At 41.5% G+C, this 16,574-nt stretch overlaps 1 protein-coding gene across 1 annotated transcript; it reads left to right on the top strand.

The window, feature by feature from the left end:
- The first annotated feature begins 2,673 nt into the window (after nt 1-2,673).
- Nucleotides 2,674-5,650, top strand: Lsm5 (LSM5 homolog, U6 small nuclear RNA and mRNA degradation associated). Its single transcript, XM_028861524.2, has 5 exons — nt 2,674-2,789; nt 3,675-3,770; nt 4,049-4,076; nt 4,950-5,022; nt 5,423-5,650. Exons 1-5 carry the CDS (start codon nt 2,744-2,746, stop codon nt 5,453-5,455), a joined length of 276 nt encoding a protein of 91 aa, XP_028717357.1. The 5' UTR covers nt 2,674-2,743; the 3' UTR covers nt 5,456-5,650.
- Nucleotides 5,651-16,574: the final 10,924 nt, after the last annotated feature.

Here is a 16,574-nt window from a genome sequence, read left to right as displayed (position 1 = left end):
CAACTTAAGTCCCAGGAGTTCTGATGCCTTCTCTGACCTCCATGGACACCAGGGACACATGTGGTGCACAGACATTGGGGTGGTTTGACTAAGGATGGACTGCACAGGTTCGTATAGTTGAATGCTTAGTCACTAGGGAGTGGAACTGTTTGAAAGAATTATAAGGATTAGGAGGTGTGACCTTGTTGCAGTAGGTGTGGCCTTGGAGGAAGTTCTGGGGTTGGGCTTTGAGGTTTTTCAAAAGCCAAGCCAGGCTCAGGCTCAGGATGCAGCTGTCAGCTCCTGCTCCTGCTAGTACCATGCATGTTGCCATGTTCCCCCGCTACCAGGATAATAATGGACAAACCTCTGAAACTGTAAGCAAGTTCCCAGTGAAATGCTTTCTTTTCTAAGTGTTGTCTTAGTCATAGTATCTCTTCATAGCAATAGAACAGTGACTAAGAGGGACATACATGCAAACAAAACACCCATAAATGTGTGTGTGTAAATAAATAATTAAAAAATAATACTGTATTTACCACCACTGCTTCTAATAGATACACTGATATTTAAAAAGCTTAAATAGTATACCTGTAAATCAAATAATTAGCAGAAATTGTGGTGGGGCTAATGAGATGCCTCAGTAGGTAAAGGTGCTTGTTGACAAGCTTGTTGTCCTGAGTCTGAGCCCCAGAACTCACATGCTAGGAGGAAAGAACATACTCTTCCAAATTGTTCTCTGGTACACACACACACACACACACACACACACACACACACACACACACACAGACACACACAGAGACACACACAGGCATATGTTCACTCACATGGTACACACAAATGTAATCTTAAAACATTTTTTTAAAGCTTTTAAAAATTGTGAAGTCTGAATTTGAAAAAAAGTCACTAAATTCAGAACCAGTGGATTTAATCATAATACTGTCTCAACATTCTTAGTCTTGAGGAACTCAGTCTTTTAAGGGGAGGTGGCTTTGTTGAATAATTACATAAAAAATACATCCAAATAACTCAGACAACTATTAACACTGCTGCCAGCCAGGGATAGACTCCACCAAGACCATGAAAGTCAGAATAGGTGATCATCTCTGAGAAGGGTCTTGAAACACGAGTAACATCTTTACCAGGACATGGAGGAATATCATAAAGCTAAATAAGAAAAAATGGTTAAGACTGAGGTTGTTAAGGAAATATACTTGATAAGGCAAGTGTTTTATGCTAAATGTAAGAGAAATGTGTATGGCTTAAAGGCAAGATCAGTACGAGAAGCTTGGAAGTGACACGTACCAACTGCACATAATGTCCCCTTTGCTTGGAATGCTACTCCTGCCCTTTCTCTGTTTATCCGCCCTTTAATTACCATGCAAGACTAGACTCCTGTCAGCTCCTCTGTGAAGCTTTTCAAGCTGTTCTGTGTGGCCATGGGACAGTTATTAAACTTCTTTAAGCATAAGGAACTGAATCAGATTCTTGTCTCAAAGGATGGCTGTAAAGAGTATATTTGTAATTGCCCAGGCACCTAGTAGGTGCACAAGATTTACAGAATGGGGTTGGAGGGAAAGGCCACTACTGGCTTGAAATTGAGAATGAAGTTGAGTTTTCCAGGATCCCTAGAGGCATTGCTTTATATATTAAATTTCATAGTGCTTTATACATGAAATTTATTATTTGTCCTTCTTTCCACTCACTTGGGTAGAAGACTTTTCTTTATATACCCAGCAAACTGCTGGTAATGACGGGTTTTTGTTTGCTCAATGAATAGTGCTTACCAAACATTGTAAAAATAAATGTTGTTTATTATGATTGTTTATATTTAAACTGTTTAGCTTTAAGTCCCTCATATACAAATGAGACAGACGAAGGTAAAGAATTTGTCTGCTTTCTATTTTTCTTTTTCTTTTTTAAAGTAGGGCCCAAACCAAGGGCCTCATGAATGCTAGGAAAGCACCCTACTGCTAAGCTAGATGTCAGCTCTCATTAGTTTCTATTTCTTATTTTGTGTCAGGGTCTTACTAAGTTGTCCATGCTGGCAACTGTGGCTTCCTTCTGTCTCCTGAGCGGTAGGATTGCTGGCCATTCCACACAGCAGCTTTTTATCTTTTTCCAAAACAGAAGTGTGATGGCGCGTTTTCCGAATGTGATCACAACAACACACGGAGTGACTTCTAGCGGTAATTCAATAATTGATAGTAATTTAAAAAGTCTGTAGTAAACTAGACTTCTAGAAAGGACAAGAAGAAATGTATAAAGTAGTTAAAAAAAACAAACAAAAAACTTGTGACTATCTGGTATAGATTTAAAAATATGCTTTGTATAGGTTTTCAGTCCTCTAGGCTTAAAAGTACCAGATTCCTTAAGAAAATGAGTAGTTGTTGAGAACAGCGCAGATTGATGGGAAATCTGATTTTATAGTTCTGAAGAAAGATCCCGGCTTCAGATGCAACCTTCTAGAGGAAAGCTAGCCGACTCAGAGATCTCGTGTGTTGTGGTCTTCCGGAGTAGAGGAGGCAAACCATCTCCCAAGTTTAGCAAAACTTGGGGGTCACCACAGGTGCCTGTCAGGATGGTGGCACCAATAGAGGGCCGAACGATTCTATCGAATCTCTCGGTGATCCATTTGAACCCCCCCCCGGATCGCAAGATCGGCCTCCGATTAGTTCTGTCTGAGGCGGTTATGAAAAAGGGCGGAAGCGCGCTCTTTTAAAGTCTGCGCCGGTGGCCTTATGCCACTTCCGGCGTGGCCATGGCGGCTAACGCGACCACGAACCCGTCTCAGCTCCTGCCACTAGGTAAAAATCTTCGCCGAGGAGCGGGCGGGTTACTGCAGCTCTGCGCCAGCGGCCGAGGTTGGGTCGCTGTCCCTCCGGGCTCGGCCGTCCCGCCCTTGGCGTCCCTGGGAGGACAGACCATTTTGCCTGTCGGTGGCCGGCGGAGGTCCCTCTTGGTGAGGTCGTCCTCGGCCTTCTGTGTGAGCCCGCCAGTTAAGATGTCATGGGTAGCCGTCCCAAATGGCAGTTTGGCCTTTTCGGTCCCCAGGTTAGGCTGCATTGTATCTGGTTGTGCGAGGAGGGCGCCACGGTCTACAGTGACTCTTCAAAGAGCAGTCTGGAAACTAGCCCCGTTATTCATTAATTCAACCAGCAGTTCCCTCACTATGCCAGGGTGTTGTGGAATAATGAACTTAAGTTACAGCCACTGCTTTCAGATCGTGCGGAGCAGTGTTAGGTTGGCTACAGAGATGCTCAGGTTGGTCTCTAGGCTCAGGTTGGTCAAAGGCATAGTGAGAGAAGTGATGTCGATCATAATGCCCCTCCCAGGCAATGTTTTGGCGCTGGTGAAGTTAGTGAATGTGGCTGTGGTCGAAGGTCTTTGCAGTGTCCACTCCAGTATATGCTCGATACTGTTCATCGGTAGAAACACTGACAAGGAAAAAAATATCATGGTTTCCATCTTTTGGTGTGAGCATTTTCGTATACTAACCAAATAATCTAAATAAAATCACAGTCATATTGATTGCAGAAAAAAAAAAAGAGGTAAGTGAATGCTAAGGCAAACATTCGGGCTAATGGTTGAACAGATATTTGTATACGATGTAAAGTTATTGAATAACTGCTTTTTGTTTAATTATATGACGGTAATAAAGTAAGCACTCAAATGTGCTTTTCCTTCCGCAGAGCTCGTGGACAAGTGTATAGGATCCAGAATTCACATTGTGATGAAGAGTGATAAAGAAATTGTTGGTACACTTCTAGGATTTGATGACTTTGTCAGTATCCTTTTAAAAAGTGGTAATGTACAGGTTTTTGAAGATGTAGTAATATAAGAACTATAGTCAGATGATGTGTTTCTGGTTATTACATTAAAAATAAGTTTATTTTCCAGGAACTTGGTGGCATTTTAAGAGGTATGCTTGCAGAGCGAAGATAGGGTTCTTGCCAACAACAAACCTTTTGAATTTGCACCATTGTGTTGAACATATTTGGAACCAAACAAAAACATAAACCAGAATGAATTCAACCTTGTTTATTTTCTTAACACCAAATTTCAGATATGGTGTTGGAAGATGTCACTGAGTTGTAAGTAGTATTAAAAGTTAAAGAATTGGGGCAGGAGGGGAGGAAATCTCTTTTGGAACTAAAGGCAGGTGCCTTAGTTACTTTTCTGTTACTGTGAAGAAACACCACGACCAAGGCCGTTTATAAAAGGAAGCATTTAACTGTGGGCTTGCTTATAGTTTAAGAGCGTTTAGAGTCCATGATTTTCATGGTGGGGAGTGTGGCAGCAGCAGGCAGGTGTGGAGCTGGAACGGTAGCTAAGTGCTTACATGTTGAGACAATAACCATGAGGCAGAGAGAGCTAACTGGGTATAACTTAGCCTTTTGAAACCTCAAAGCCCACCCCCAGTGACACGCCTCCAACAAGGCCACACCTCCAACAAGGCCACACCTCCTATCCATTCCCAAACAGTTCTACTAACGGAGGGCCAAACTTTTCAAACATATAAGCCTGTGGAGGCCATTCTCATTTAAACTACCATAGCAGGTTTAGAATGATTGATTAAAAAAAGTATTACCTGTTGGAATTATTTTAATACTGAAACTTTATTTACTTGTATTGTGAGGTTGGGCCAGAGGATTATTATGTTAATATTATTATTCCCGAATTTCTAAGAAATTAGTGTGAACAAGCTTCACAGTACACTATATTTATGCGACCATTAACCAGTGGGCAAAGTGTATTTCTGAAAATTATTGTAATTGTACAAATTCCCATTCATTCATATGTTAGAATAACAGTTTTGGTGTTAGGGATTGAACCCAGGTCCTTGGTGTGCTCTGCCACTAGGCTAGTCTCCTTACCCCAGGAATAGTTTTTAGGGAGGGAGAATGTTTCCAAAATGTTGCCTTTGAATGCTTGTTTATCCTGACTTATTTTATCTATTTATTTAGTGAAATTACACCAGAAGGAAGAAGGATTACAAAATTAGATCAGATTTTACTAAATGGAAATAATATAACAATGGTAAGACGTTAAAGCTGTTTTGTTTGAATTCAATGTACTTTGATGGGGTAGGGATTCCAGAACTCACTAAACATCTGCTTAGCTCAGCATTCATGGCCTAGACATGCTGAGGATGGGAAGGGAGCCCTTGGTGATCCATGCCCCGACCCATCTATTGAAAAAGCATTGGTCCATAAGATTGACTTCTTAATCTTTATAATCTTTTAGTTTATCAGGAATCATAGTTGAAACTCTTAAGCATCAATTAATGATGCTGGGATTACTAACAGATATTGATGACTTGAAGAAAATGGGAATTGAAGGATGGGGAGAGACAAAGGTGGCTTTGGTCCATGAGGATCACGTGGGGGTTTTTAGGTGGTATGATAGTGTTATTAATAAACTCTTTTTCTCTATACAGCTGGTTCCTGGAGGAGAAGGGCCTGAAGTATGAATGGATTTCCTTATGCTAGATTCTGGCTTTTTCTTAAACCTTTAATGTCTATATTCTATAAAATGAAGTTTCCGTTAAAAGGAAATACTTTGAATATATACACCATTTTTCTAAACTAATCATGGTTATTTTGAGAAAGGAAGAAGTTTGTTTTGTTTTTTAAAAGACTGAGAAAATAAAGATGTTTTTGGTTAATTGTGATTTTATTTATTATGTTGAAATATCTAGTGGAACAAATATAGTTTTGATACTTGGTTTCATATTGATTTCTGTTTATTTTTTTTCTCATTTATTTGATTCGGGTGAGGGCATGCCATTTTATTCAGAGGCTTGAGGGAGGGAAGGGAGGAAGAGGGCTAGCTGAGTCGATGTCCACCAATGGCTGGTCTTCTGGCCTCTTTGCTAAGAGTGAACTTAATCCTTGCTTTTTAATAAATATTTTATTTATTTTTATTCTATGTGTATGAATATCTTCCCTTCATGTAGGTCTGCTTCATGTGCAGTGTCTTCAGAGGCCAGAAGAGGGTGTTGGACCCCCTGGTTCTAGAGTTAATGGTGGGTTGTTAACTGCTATGTGGGTCTGGGATTGAACCTGGGTTCTCTGCAAGAGAAACAAGTGCTCCTAACTGCTGAACTGTCTCTCCAGCTCCTGAACTTAATTCTTAAACAGCATTTAGTCCAAAGCAAAATGAGCTTTGATTTTGAATATATCATTTAAAAAACCTTAATGATTCCTTAAGAAAACTGAGTTCAAACTCTGATACTTTGTAATGAAGCTTTCCACATTGAATTCAGTTTTTACTAATTCCTATTAAAAACAAAGTATATGGGCTGTATGTATATTGTAGAAGTGCAGGTAAGCAAAAAGTAGCAATCACATTTTATATTTTCCTAGACCGGAAAAACATTTTTATTTTTTTAATGTGTGTGAGTGTTTTGGCTGCATGTATGTCTGTGTACCACTTACCTGCTTTGGATCCATGGAAGCCAGAAGATGGTGTTGGATCCCCTGGAACTGGTTACAGGGGATCATGAACCTTATGCTGGGAATGAACTGGGGTCATTTTTGAGATCAACAAGTATTCTTAACTGCTGAGCTATCTTTCCAGCTCCATCTTTTCCTGTACTTAACCCCTCCCCACCCCCCAAAAAAACCAAAACAGTTACTGTGGGTGTAAATATGTGGGTGTCTGAGTGCCATGGAGCATGTATGGAGGTTAGAGGACAACTTGCAGGAATCAGTTTTCTCCCTTCTATCCTATGGGTCCTCAGTATTGAACTTAGGTCATCAGGCTGGGTAGCAAGTGGCTTTGCCACCCAGTGATCGCACCCACCCCTATCAAAGGTTGTGTGAGTGTGTACATTTTAACAAAAATTTGCTTATCCTAAATGTTTAGGTCCCATTGTAAGTACATTAAAAAAAAGACTAAATGATGAATATCTTCTGTGTGAAATATTTCAATAGTAATGTCTATTAAATTTTTTTACAATAAATTATTTAGCCTATGCTTATTGGCTACAGTAATTTTAACTACCTCTTTATATTTTTTGTTTTCCTAGAGTAAATTCAGAGTACATGTTTGTCATATTGTCAACAGAAAGTTTGTATCCCACTACTTTTCCAGCTTCTCAATACCTTTTACACCCTTATCAACATTTAACTCCTCTGTTTTTTCTTCCACTTTGATAAGCAAAACCTAATTTAAAACCTTTTTGAACTGACTTGTATTTTAAGAATTATTTGAGGCCTTCTCACCCCAACACTTTTTGGAGACAGGGTCTTGCCATACCTTCTAGGCTGGTTTTGAACTCTCATTCCTGCCTCCGTCCCCTCAGCACTAGGATTACAGGCATGTTCCACCACATATTTGTATAAAGCTTTTACCTATTTGTCTTTAAAATCAATGACAACAAAAACTTGCAAAATCTTTTGTGAGGTATTTCTATTTAGTTATTCTTCCCATTGCTGCAAATAGACACCCGATGAAAGCAACTTAAGGAAGGGCTTGCCTTGCTTTATAGTTCCAGGGGTAAGAGAGTCACCACGAGGAAGGTATGGCAGCAGGAGCCTGAGGCAGCTGGTCACACTGCACTCACAGTCAAGAAATAGAGAGCAATGGATGCTGCTACTCGGCTCCCGTTCTCCTTTTCAAGCTAGGAACTCAGCCCATGGAATGATCTTCCCATCCCAGCTTCATCTATAAAAATCCCTTATGTACATGCCCAGAGGTTTGTTTTTATGGTGATTCTAATTTCCATTGGGTTGAAAATTAAGATGAACCATTAAATCACTTTGTCATGTAGTTTGCAAATAACATCCCCAGCCTATAGTTTGTCTTCTTGTGGTATTTTTTGATATAATGTATTTTTATGTAATGATATTGACCTAGGCCTTATTTTCATCTGGCCCAAATTGATCAGAACATGCTTTGCTGTGGGGGAATATACACATATGCGCATGCACGTGGGCATAGACACACACACACACACACACACACACACACACTAGGGTCTTATGTTTTCAGTGCTTTAAATCTTGAACTTAACAGGAATTTTAGTGCTTCAGCTTTTAAAAACAATTTTTAAATTTCTAAAACAAGTTACTTATTTGACTTACATGGTATAAATATTACTACATTGCTAAATGATATAACACTGGCTTTTTTCACCTTTTTATTTTCAATACTAGAGAAACATGGTCATTGCCAACTTCCTTTTTTTTCTCCTAAGACTGAGTGTCCTGCAGGGAGCACATGTTTAGTATGTTGTAAGTCTTTTAGGAGGGGGCATAGTTGCTCGTGTGGCTGTATGAATGAGTCTCCTTGCCTACTAGGTCCCCTAGTCTGTTTTTTCCTCAGAGCTGAGAATCAAATCCATTGTCTTGTACATGCTTGGAAAGCACTCTTCATTGAGCTGTGTACTCAGCTCTAATCTATAACAGTAATAAAAGTGATACAATTCCCCTCTGTTTACACCTTAATCCTCAATTTGTTTAGAGAAGGTACTATTTTTAATTTCTCAGCCTTGGCAGTCAGGATTTCTAACCATGAAATAGGAGTAGAATACCCACTTCACTCACCGTCTGTTCAATTATAACAAGAAGGTCTCCAGACACTGCCACATATCCTCAGGATTATTGACTGAGAACCTTCTAAATAAGTAGGTACTATTTATTGGGCTCCCCAGAATCTCTAATGCTTATTTAGTCATGGACTAGGAGCACTGAATTTAGATAACTAAAATTTGGGGAGAAAAGACTGCGACAGAAGGTTCTAGCAGGGCAAGATTGGTGGTTTTAAGCTTGAAGGATGCTGACTTGGGTGCTAGTCATACATGATCTCTCCCTTGGGCAGGTTGGTAGCCTCTGGCAAGCTGATGACACACTAAAGCTATACTTGAGCTCCTTGCCCAGCTTGCAGGCAGCTTCCACCGGAGTCTGTCATCCCCAGGGACTGTTGACTGCTTTCCAGCCCTGAAGAGGGGCTCTATGAATCCTGTAAGTTTCAGGAATTTCCTGAGCTTCTGGAGTGTTAGGTGCCTCCCTGCATGAAGGAATGTTTTAATTCAGAGGAAATGACTATGTAACAGAAGCAGGAGTGTGACCAATGAATTGAGGAAAGATTAATGAATGAGGCAGAGTGCACAAATGCATTAGAATGAACTGGGACACGGGTCACCGCTGCAGGAATAGACGAAGCAGAAAGAAGGCTGCTTCAGGCCAGCACATCTGAAGATAGGTCCTGATAGATTCCAGTTCTCAGTAGGTTTATAGGAGTTCAGGCTTCAGAATTTACACTGGGAAAACTTACATTTGCAGAGTCTGCTGTGACTTTGACAAGGTTACATTTGGGGTTCTAAGATATCTTTACTTGATAGAATCAAGAGTTGGGTTCTGGGAGGAGTTTTTGTTGTTTGTTTGTTTGTTTTGTTTTGTTTTGTTTTGGAAACAGGGTTTGTCTGTGTAGCTTTGCGCCTTTCCTGGAACTCACTTTGTAGCCCAGGCTGGCCTTGAACTCACAGAGATCCGCTTGTCTCTGCCTCTCAAGTGCTGGGATTAAAGGCGTGCGCCACCACCGCCTGGCTCTGAGAGGAGTTTTCTAAATTGAGTGCTGGGGCTGGTAATAATCTTTTATATCCAGTTAATGGTTTGGTCCCATTAAAAAGGGATGCATGGGCCTGGAGAGATGACTCAGCAATTAAGAGTACTTGTTGCTCTTTCAGAAGACCCTACTTCAGTTCCAAGCATCCACATCAGGTGACTCACAACTTCCTGTAACTCTATCTTCAAGGCATATGATTCCCTCTTCTGGTCTCCACCAATAACTGCACACATGACAGACACACACTGATACATTTAACAAAAGTAATTTATAGAAATGAAATGAAGCAAAACATGAGTAATAAATGAATTGGATGTCTAAAATTAAAAACTTAAGGAGTGGGACTGGAGAGATGGCTCAGAGGTTAAGAGCACACTAGCTGCTCTTCCAGAGGTCCTGAATTCAATTCCCAGCAGCCACATGGTGGCTCACAACCACCTATAATGAGATCTGGTGCCCTCTTGTGGCTTGCAGTCCCACATGCAGACTGAACACTGTATACATAATCTTTAAAAAAAATTTCAGGAGTCATGCTGTATGTCTGTAATCTCAGCACTTGGGCTGAAGCAGGAAGTTTGATGCAAGTTTGGGCCCAATCGGGTACAAGCAGTGAGGAAGGCTTAGGCAGGGCTATGGAACAGAACTTTTTTTGTTTCTAAGAACACCTCAAGAAGTGAAAAGATAAACCACAGAGTAGGAGAAAATATTTGTGAGTCAAATTGCTTATAAGAGACATATATAGACTATATAAGTACTATATAAGATAATATAAGTCAATAATAAGCCAGCTAGAAAATGGGCAAATTATCAAAAGGCATTTCCCCAAAGAAGACAACACAAGTGTCTTCAGGTTTCTATTGCTGTGATAAGATACCACGACCAAAAGCAATTTGATGAAGAAAGGGTTTATTTAATCTTACAGCTTGTAGTCTGTCACCCATGGAAGTCAGGGCAGGAACTGATGCAGAGGCTGTGGAGGATGCTGTTTGCTGGCTTGCTCCCCAGGGCTTGCTCAGCTTTCTTATATACCCCAGGAGAACCTGCCCACAGGGAGCATAAACTGCGGCCAGATTGGCTGGTCTTTCCCACATCAATCACTAATTAAGAGAATGTACCACAAGTTCTCTGGCCACAGGCCAATTTGGTGGAGGCATATTTCCAACTTGAGGTTCTCTTTTCAGATGATTAGCTTGTGCCAGATTGACATAAAGCTAGCCAGCACAATTGACTCCTTGTTAATTTGACATACAAACACATTATTGTTAAACCATGACCTTCTGTTTCTTGTTCATCCTCAAGATATCATATTAATTTTACAATTTTTTATACAAAACAAGTAACTTAAAAAGTTCCACATTTCTTTTATTCTTTTCTTCCTTCCTTTCTTTCGTCCTTCCTTTCTCTCTCCCTCCCTCCCTCCCTCCCTCCCTCCTTTCCTTTCTTTTTCTTTCTTTTTTTGTTCTTCTTGAGACAAGGTTTCTCTGTGTAGCTCTGGCTGTCCTGGAACTCACTTCATAGACCAGGCTGACCTCAAACTCACAGAGATCCACCTGCCTCTCCCACCCAAGTGCTGGGATTAAAGGTGTGCACCACCACCACATAGCTTAAAAGTTCCACATTTAAAAAAAGATTTATTTTTATTATTTTAATTATGTGTATGTGTGTGAGACTTATGTGCACATGAACGCAAGTGCCTACTGAGGTCAGAGCTGTGAGGAGTTGTAAGGCATTGTAACAACAGGCAGTTGTAAGCCACCTGACATGGGTGCTAGGATTCGAACTCAGGTCCTCAGGAAGAGCAGTATGTGCTCTTAACCACTGAGCCATCTCTGCAGCCCCAATATCCACATTTCTTAAAAATTCAAATACTCCAAAAGTTCAGTATCTCTAATACACACAAGTCTTTCAAAGTTTCTCTAAAATATCCCAGGTTTCTCTAAAATTTCCAAAACTTCCTTAAAATTCTGGTTGCTTAACTGTGGGCTCTTGTAAAATGAAAAATAAGTTAAATACTTTCTTGCTCCATGTCTTATTTAGGGTTACTAATGCTGTGATTAAACACCATGACAAAAAGCAGCTTGGGGAAAACAGGGTTCATTTGTCTTAACTATCTCTACTCACAGTCCAGGAAGGGAAGCCAAGGCAGGAACTCAAAACCCAGGTGGGGACCTGGAGGCAGGAGCTGATGCAGACACCATGGGGGTTGGAGTGGTTCTGATGGCTTGCTGAGCCTGCTTTCTTATAGAATTCAGGATCACTAGCTCAGGGGTAGCATCACCCATAATGGGCTGGGCCCTTCCTCATCAATCACTAGGAAAATGCCCCACAGGCCTGCCTACAGCCTGATTTTATGAAGGCATTTTCTCAAAAAGTTCCCTCTCAAATGACTCTAGCCTGTGTGAAGTTGATTTTAAAAAAGTCAGCACAATTGACTTCTCATCAACTTAACACAGCCATAATCTTTCCTTTCTTGTTCATTCCCTGGTCCAGGAATTGCGTTCAACCTTCCTAGAGCTCTAGAAAGCTAATGCTTGCACTGTGGCAGGCGTTTATACTTAGCACTTTTGTTCATTCTTAACATACTGTCTGCTCAAGGGCTGGCCAGCAGGAAGAAACTCTTAAAGGAGCTGTAGTCTCTCTCTCTCTCTCTCTCTCTCTCTTTTTTTTTTTAAGCTTTCTCAGGCACTGTGGAAATTTGAGCCCCACATTGGGTGCCAATTGTTGGTCTCTTTTTTAAGTGTCGTTGTCTTTTAAGCTATAGCTGTCTGAATCAGCAACTGCAACACCACCACTACCAGCAGCAGTTAGACTTAAGGGCCCACAGCCTGAGGGAATTCTGTTCCCTCAGGAACTGCCTCTTTCAAAGCAATAAAGAGAACCTAACTAAATCTCTGTCCCTCTAAAGAACTCAAGATTCAAAGGTTAAGATGGAATTCTGCTCTTCAGAGGCTGAAGAGCAAGTAGCTCACCTCCTTTCCTTGCTCTCGTCCTCCAAAAAGCCCTCATGCTTCTCTTAGTCACTCCTTATAAACCCTTTCTCACCTGGCTCAGACCTACCACTTCCTGTCAGCTAGTTGCTGATTCAGCCTCCTGACCACAGGTGAATTTATTTACTCAAACATATCTTTGCATCATTAAACAAATGTTCCAGTTCCATAGTCTTTGAACATTCAAACACTTAAAAAAGTTCATTATCTTAAAGTGTAAAAAATTTGTTATCTTAAACTATCCAGTCTTTAAAAATCCAAAGTCTGTGTAAAAATCACTAAATTGTGGGCTCCTGTAAAATAAAAAGTAAACATTTTCTTATGTCAAAAGGGAAGAACCAGGGCACAGTCACAATCTGAACAAAGCAAAATCAAACTCTAGCAGTGTAAGCAACTCAGTATCCAGTGTCTGGGATCCACTCATGATCTTCTGGCCTCCTCTAAAGGGCCTGAGTCACTTCTCCAGCTCCATCCTCTGCAGCCAGTGCAGATTGTCTCCTAAGCTCATGCTGGCTCCTCTCCAAGGCTGCTCTTCTTGGTAGTTGTTACATGGTACTGGCATCTCCAAAATGCTGGAGTCTCTTGCTGCAGCAGGGCCGCACTGGTTCTCTTTTGGGACTCCAGCCTTGTCACAGTGCCAAGCCTCAGCTCTTTTCCATGACCCCTTTATGGCTTCAAAACCAGAACTACCCAGGTGACTTAGACTGTCAAGTTTAGCTGCCAGCATGAAGTACAGCAGTTGGCCACCTCCTAGAACACAACTTGTGTGTGCTAACATGGAGGAAACACCTTCCTGAAGATTTCACTTCAGCAATGCTGGTCTCTTTTTAATTAATACTAATTTCTCAGTTCCCGCTAACCAGTGTCAATTATCCCAGCAAAGCAAAGGTTTCACTTTAGTGGTACTGGTATCTTGTTGCTCACTGCTGGTTCTTAAGCCACAGCAAAGGAGAACCACAGATTCTTTTTTTTTTTTTGTTTTGTTTTGTTTTTGTTTTGTTTTTCGAGACAGGGTTTCTCCGTGTGGCTTTGCGCCTTTCCTGGAACTCACTTGGTAGCCCAGGCTGGCCTCGAACTCACAGAGATCCTCCTGGCTCTGCCTCCCAAGTGCTGGGATTAAAGGCGTGCGCCACCACCGCCCGGCAGAACCACAGATTCTTAACTCAAAATACATTACAGCCCCAATAGACTGTCTGAGTGAATCTCATACTTCCCTCTGGAACTTCACAAGCCAGGCCTCCATCATGAGCATTCTCTCAACACTCTTATCTTTCAAGCTCCCACAGAACAGTTCACCAAGCTTTGGACATTTAATGGCTTTTCTAGCCCAAAGTTCCAAAGTGCTTCCACAATCCTCCCGGAAACAACATGGTCAGGTCTGACACAACAATCCCCCATATGTTCGTTATTCTGTGAAAAGACACCATGACCAAGGCAACTCTCATAAAAGAAAAGCATTTAATTGGGGGCTTGCTTACAGTTTCAGAGGGTTAGTCAGGTATCATCTTGGCAGGAAGCGTGACAGCAGGCAGTAGGCAGGCATGGGGCTGAGAGCTTACATCTTGATCCGCAGGCAGGCAGGCAGGCAGAGAGTGACACTTGGCCTGCATGGGTTTTGTTTGTTTGTCTTGTTTGTTCTCTGAGACAAGGTTTCTCAAAATAACAGTCCTGGCAGTCCTAAAACTTGCACTGTAGACCAGGCTGGCCTCTAACTTACAGAGATCTGCCTGCCTCTGTCTCCCGAGTGCTGGGATTAAAGGCATGCACCGCCATCGCCTGGCCTGCATGGGCTTTTGAGACCTCAAAGCCCACCTCCAGTGATACACTTTGTCCAAAAAGGCCACACCTGTAGTGGGTAGCCATTCCAGCTTGGATCTGGAAGTTCCAACCCCCATTGAGACTCTGGCAACTGTCACGCCTACGAGGCGGGGCGAGGGGAGGCGCCTGGGGACCCGAGAGCTGGATGGGCCAGCGCTCTCTCTGTGCGCTCCTCTGTGCCGGGACGCTGAACGGTGAAGATGGACTGTGCAGAGCTCCGGAGAACACCGCTGGACTGCAATACACCTTCCCCAGACCCTGCGACCTACCTTTCACTTAATTTGTGAGTTACGCCATTAAATAAATATCCTTTTAACTACGTGGAGTGGCCAAAATAATTTCTTCAATACACACCTAATTCAACAAGACCACACCTCCTCATTGTTCCCAACAGTCCACTAACTGGGAACCAAGCATTCAAATAATATGAACGTATGGGGCCATTCTCATTCAAACTACCACGCCCCACTTCTGGTATCAATATCAAAATCTGTAATCTACATCAGCTGTAGTTCTCTAGAGGAATGAAAAAACTGGTTATTGGTTTGCTCTCCAAGGCTTGTTCCTGCTTTCTTATAGAACCTAGAACCAACTGCCCATGGGTAGCACCGCCCACAATAGGCTGGACCCTTCTACATCAATTACTAATAAAGAAAATGCACCATAGGCTTGTCCACAGGCAAATCTGTTGGGGGAATTTACTCAATTGAGGTTTCCTCTTCCCAAATGACTCTAGCTTGTGACCAACTGGCATAAAACTAGCCAGTACACCACATGACCAATAAACAAAATGATGTCTGGCAGTGTTGCCCTTACAGAAATGCAGATTGAACCACATGAGTGACTACTTTGCACATGGTATCATAAAACAGAAAATAAAAAAAATTATTGAGGAATGGAAGAAATTGGACTCTAGCACATTGTGAAGGTAAAATGATGCAACCACTATAGAAACCAATCTGACAAGTCCACAGAGTTAAATGGTGATACATGGCATAGGAGTCCCACTGCTGGGCTACACATTCAACAGAACTGACATCACAGCTACACGAATGTTCAAAGCAGCATTAATTATAAAAAAAATGCCCAAATGTGAACAATATCCATACTGCCATCAACTGTAAACATGATGAAGTACTGCCATGCAACAACTCATCTTGAGAAATTGATTTCATCCGTACGACGCTTTTCCGGCAGGCAAACCCACAGAAGGAAAACAGTGGTTGGTTGTCAAGGCTGAGTAGAGAAAAGGAAAGTGACTGTTGAAGGGTATAGTGTTTCTTTCTGGGTGGTGCAAACATGGAGTTGCCGATAATAATCTACAAGACTTGGCGAATATATGAAAACCCACTGCATTCAGGTGATATTGATATGCACATTATGTCTCAATTTTAAAACTCAGGAAGGTGTGAGATCTATAAGATAACAAGACCTTAAAAGAATTATTTCTGTGAATGTCACTCAGGCTGTGACTATAAGGAGTCTGACTTTTTCTGAACATCAAAGTCCCTTGGAGAGATGGCCCAATGGGTAAAAGCACTGGCTGCTAAGCTTGACCTGAGGCGATCCCCAGGACCCACATGGTGGGAAGGAAAGACCCAACTTTCAAAAGTCCGTCCTCTGTCCTCCATACTCAAATCCCTGTACACAATAACTGATTAAGCAAATGAACAAACAAATAAGTAGTTTTAAAAGGCCCCTTCTGGTTAAGCTGGAACAGAATAAGAATTCAAGGAATGTTGTTTTTGGCCATGAGAATGTTGAACTTTTTTGTGGGGTGGGGATGGACAGGGCCACACTATTTGGCCCTGGAACTTTCTATGTAAACATGGTTGGCCTTGAACTCACAGAGATCTGCCTTCCTTTACCTCTAGAGTGCTAGGATTACAGGCACAAGCCACCAGACCAAGCAGAATGTTGGACTTTTAACTCACTGAGAAAAGGGAATGCCATTTAGATTTTTAATTCTGTTAAATTTAACATTTTTGGATTTTGCTTTTCAAGATTCAATTTTGAAATTTCTCCCTATAAACTTGATAATGAGAGGGTATTATTTAGGTTCGGCATATCATTGCTGTTATTAAAGGGTCTAAGTCCTCAGATGTGCCAATTTAGATCATGTTGCTGAGTATAACCCAGGATGGAAAATAGAGTGAATTTTTTAGACTTGGAATTATGGAAGCCTGAAAGTTATTTTAATTCATGTATTATTTT

Source organism: Peromyscus leucopus, chromosome 3, assembly GCF_004664715.2.
Source record: "Peromyscus leucopus breed LL Stock chromosome 3, UCI_PerLeu_2.1, whole genome shotgun sequence".
NCBI classification, from domain to species: Eukaryota; Metazoa; Chordata; class Mammalia; order Rodentia; family Cricetidae; genus Peromyscus; species Peromyscus leucopus.
This window is presented reverse-complemented; position numbering and strand designations above follow the sequence as displayed.

What these genes read in the sequence shown, in the direction of transcription:
- Lsm5 (XM_028861524.2), top strand. Translation starts at nt 2,744, where the DNA reads ATGGCGGCTAACGCGACCACGAACCCGTCTCAGCTCCTGCCACTAG. An exon ending in TTGGAAGATGTCACTGAGTT is followed by an intron (nt 4,077 to 4,949) that starts GTAAGTAGTATT and finishes CTATTTATTTAG; the next exon opens with TGAAATTACACCAGAAGGAA. An exon ending in ATGGAAATAATATAACAATG is followed by an intron (nt 5,023 to 5,422) that starts GTAAGACGTTAA and finishes TTCTCTATACAG; the next exon opens with CTGGTTCCTGGAGGAGAAGG.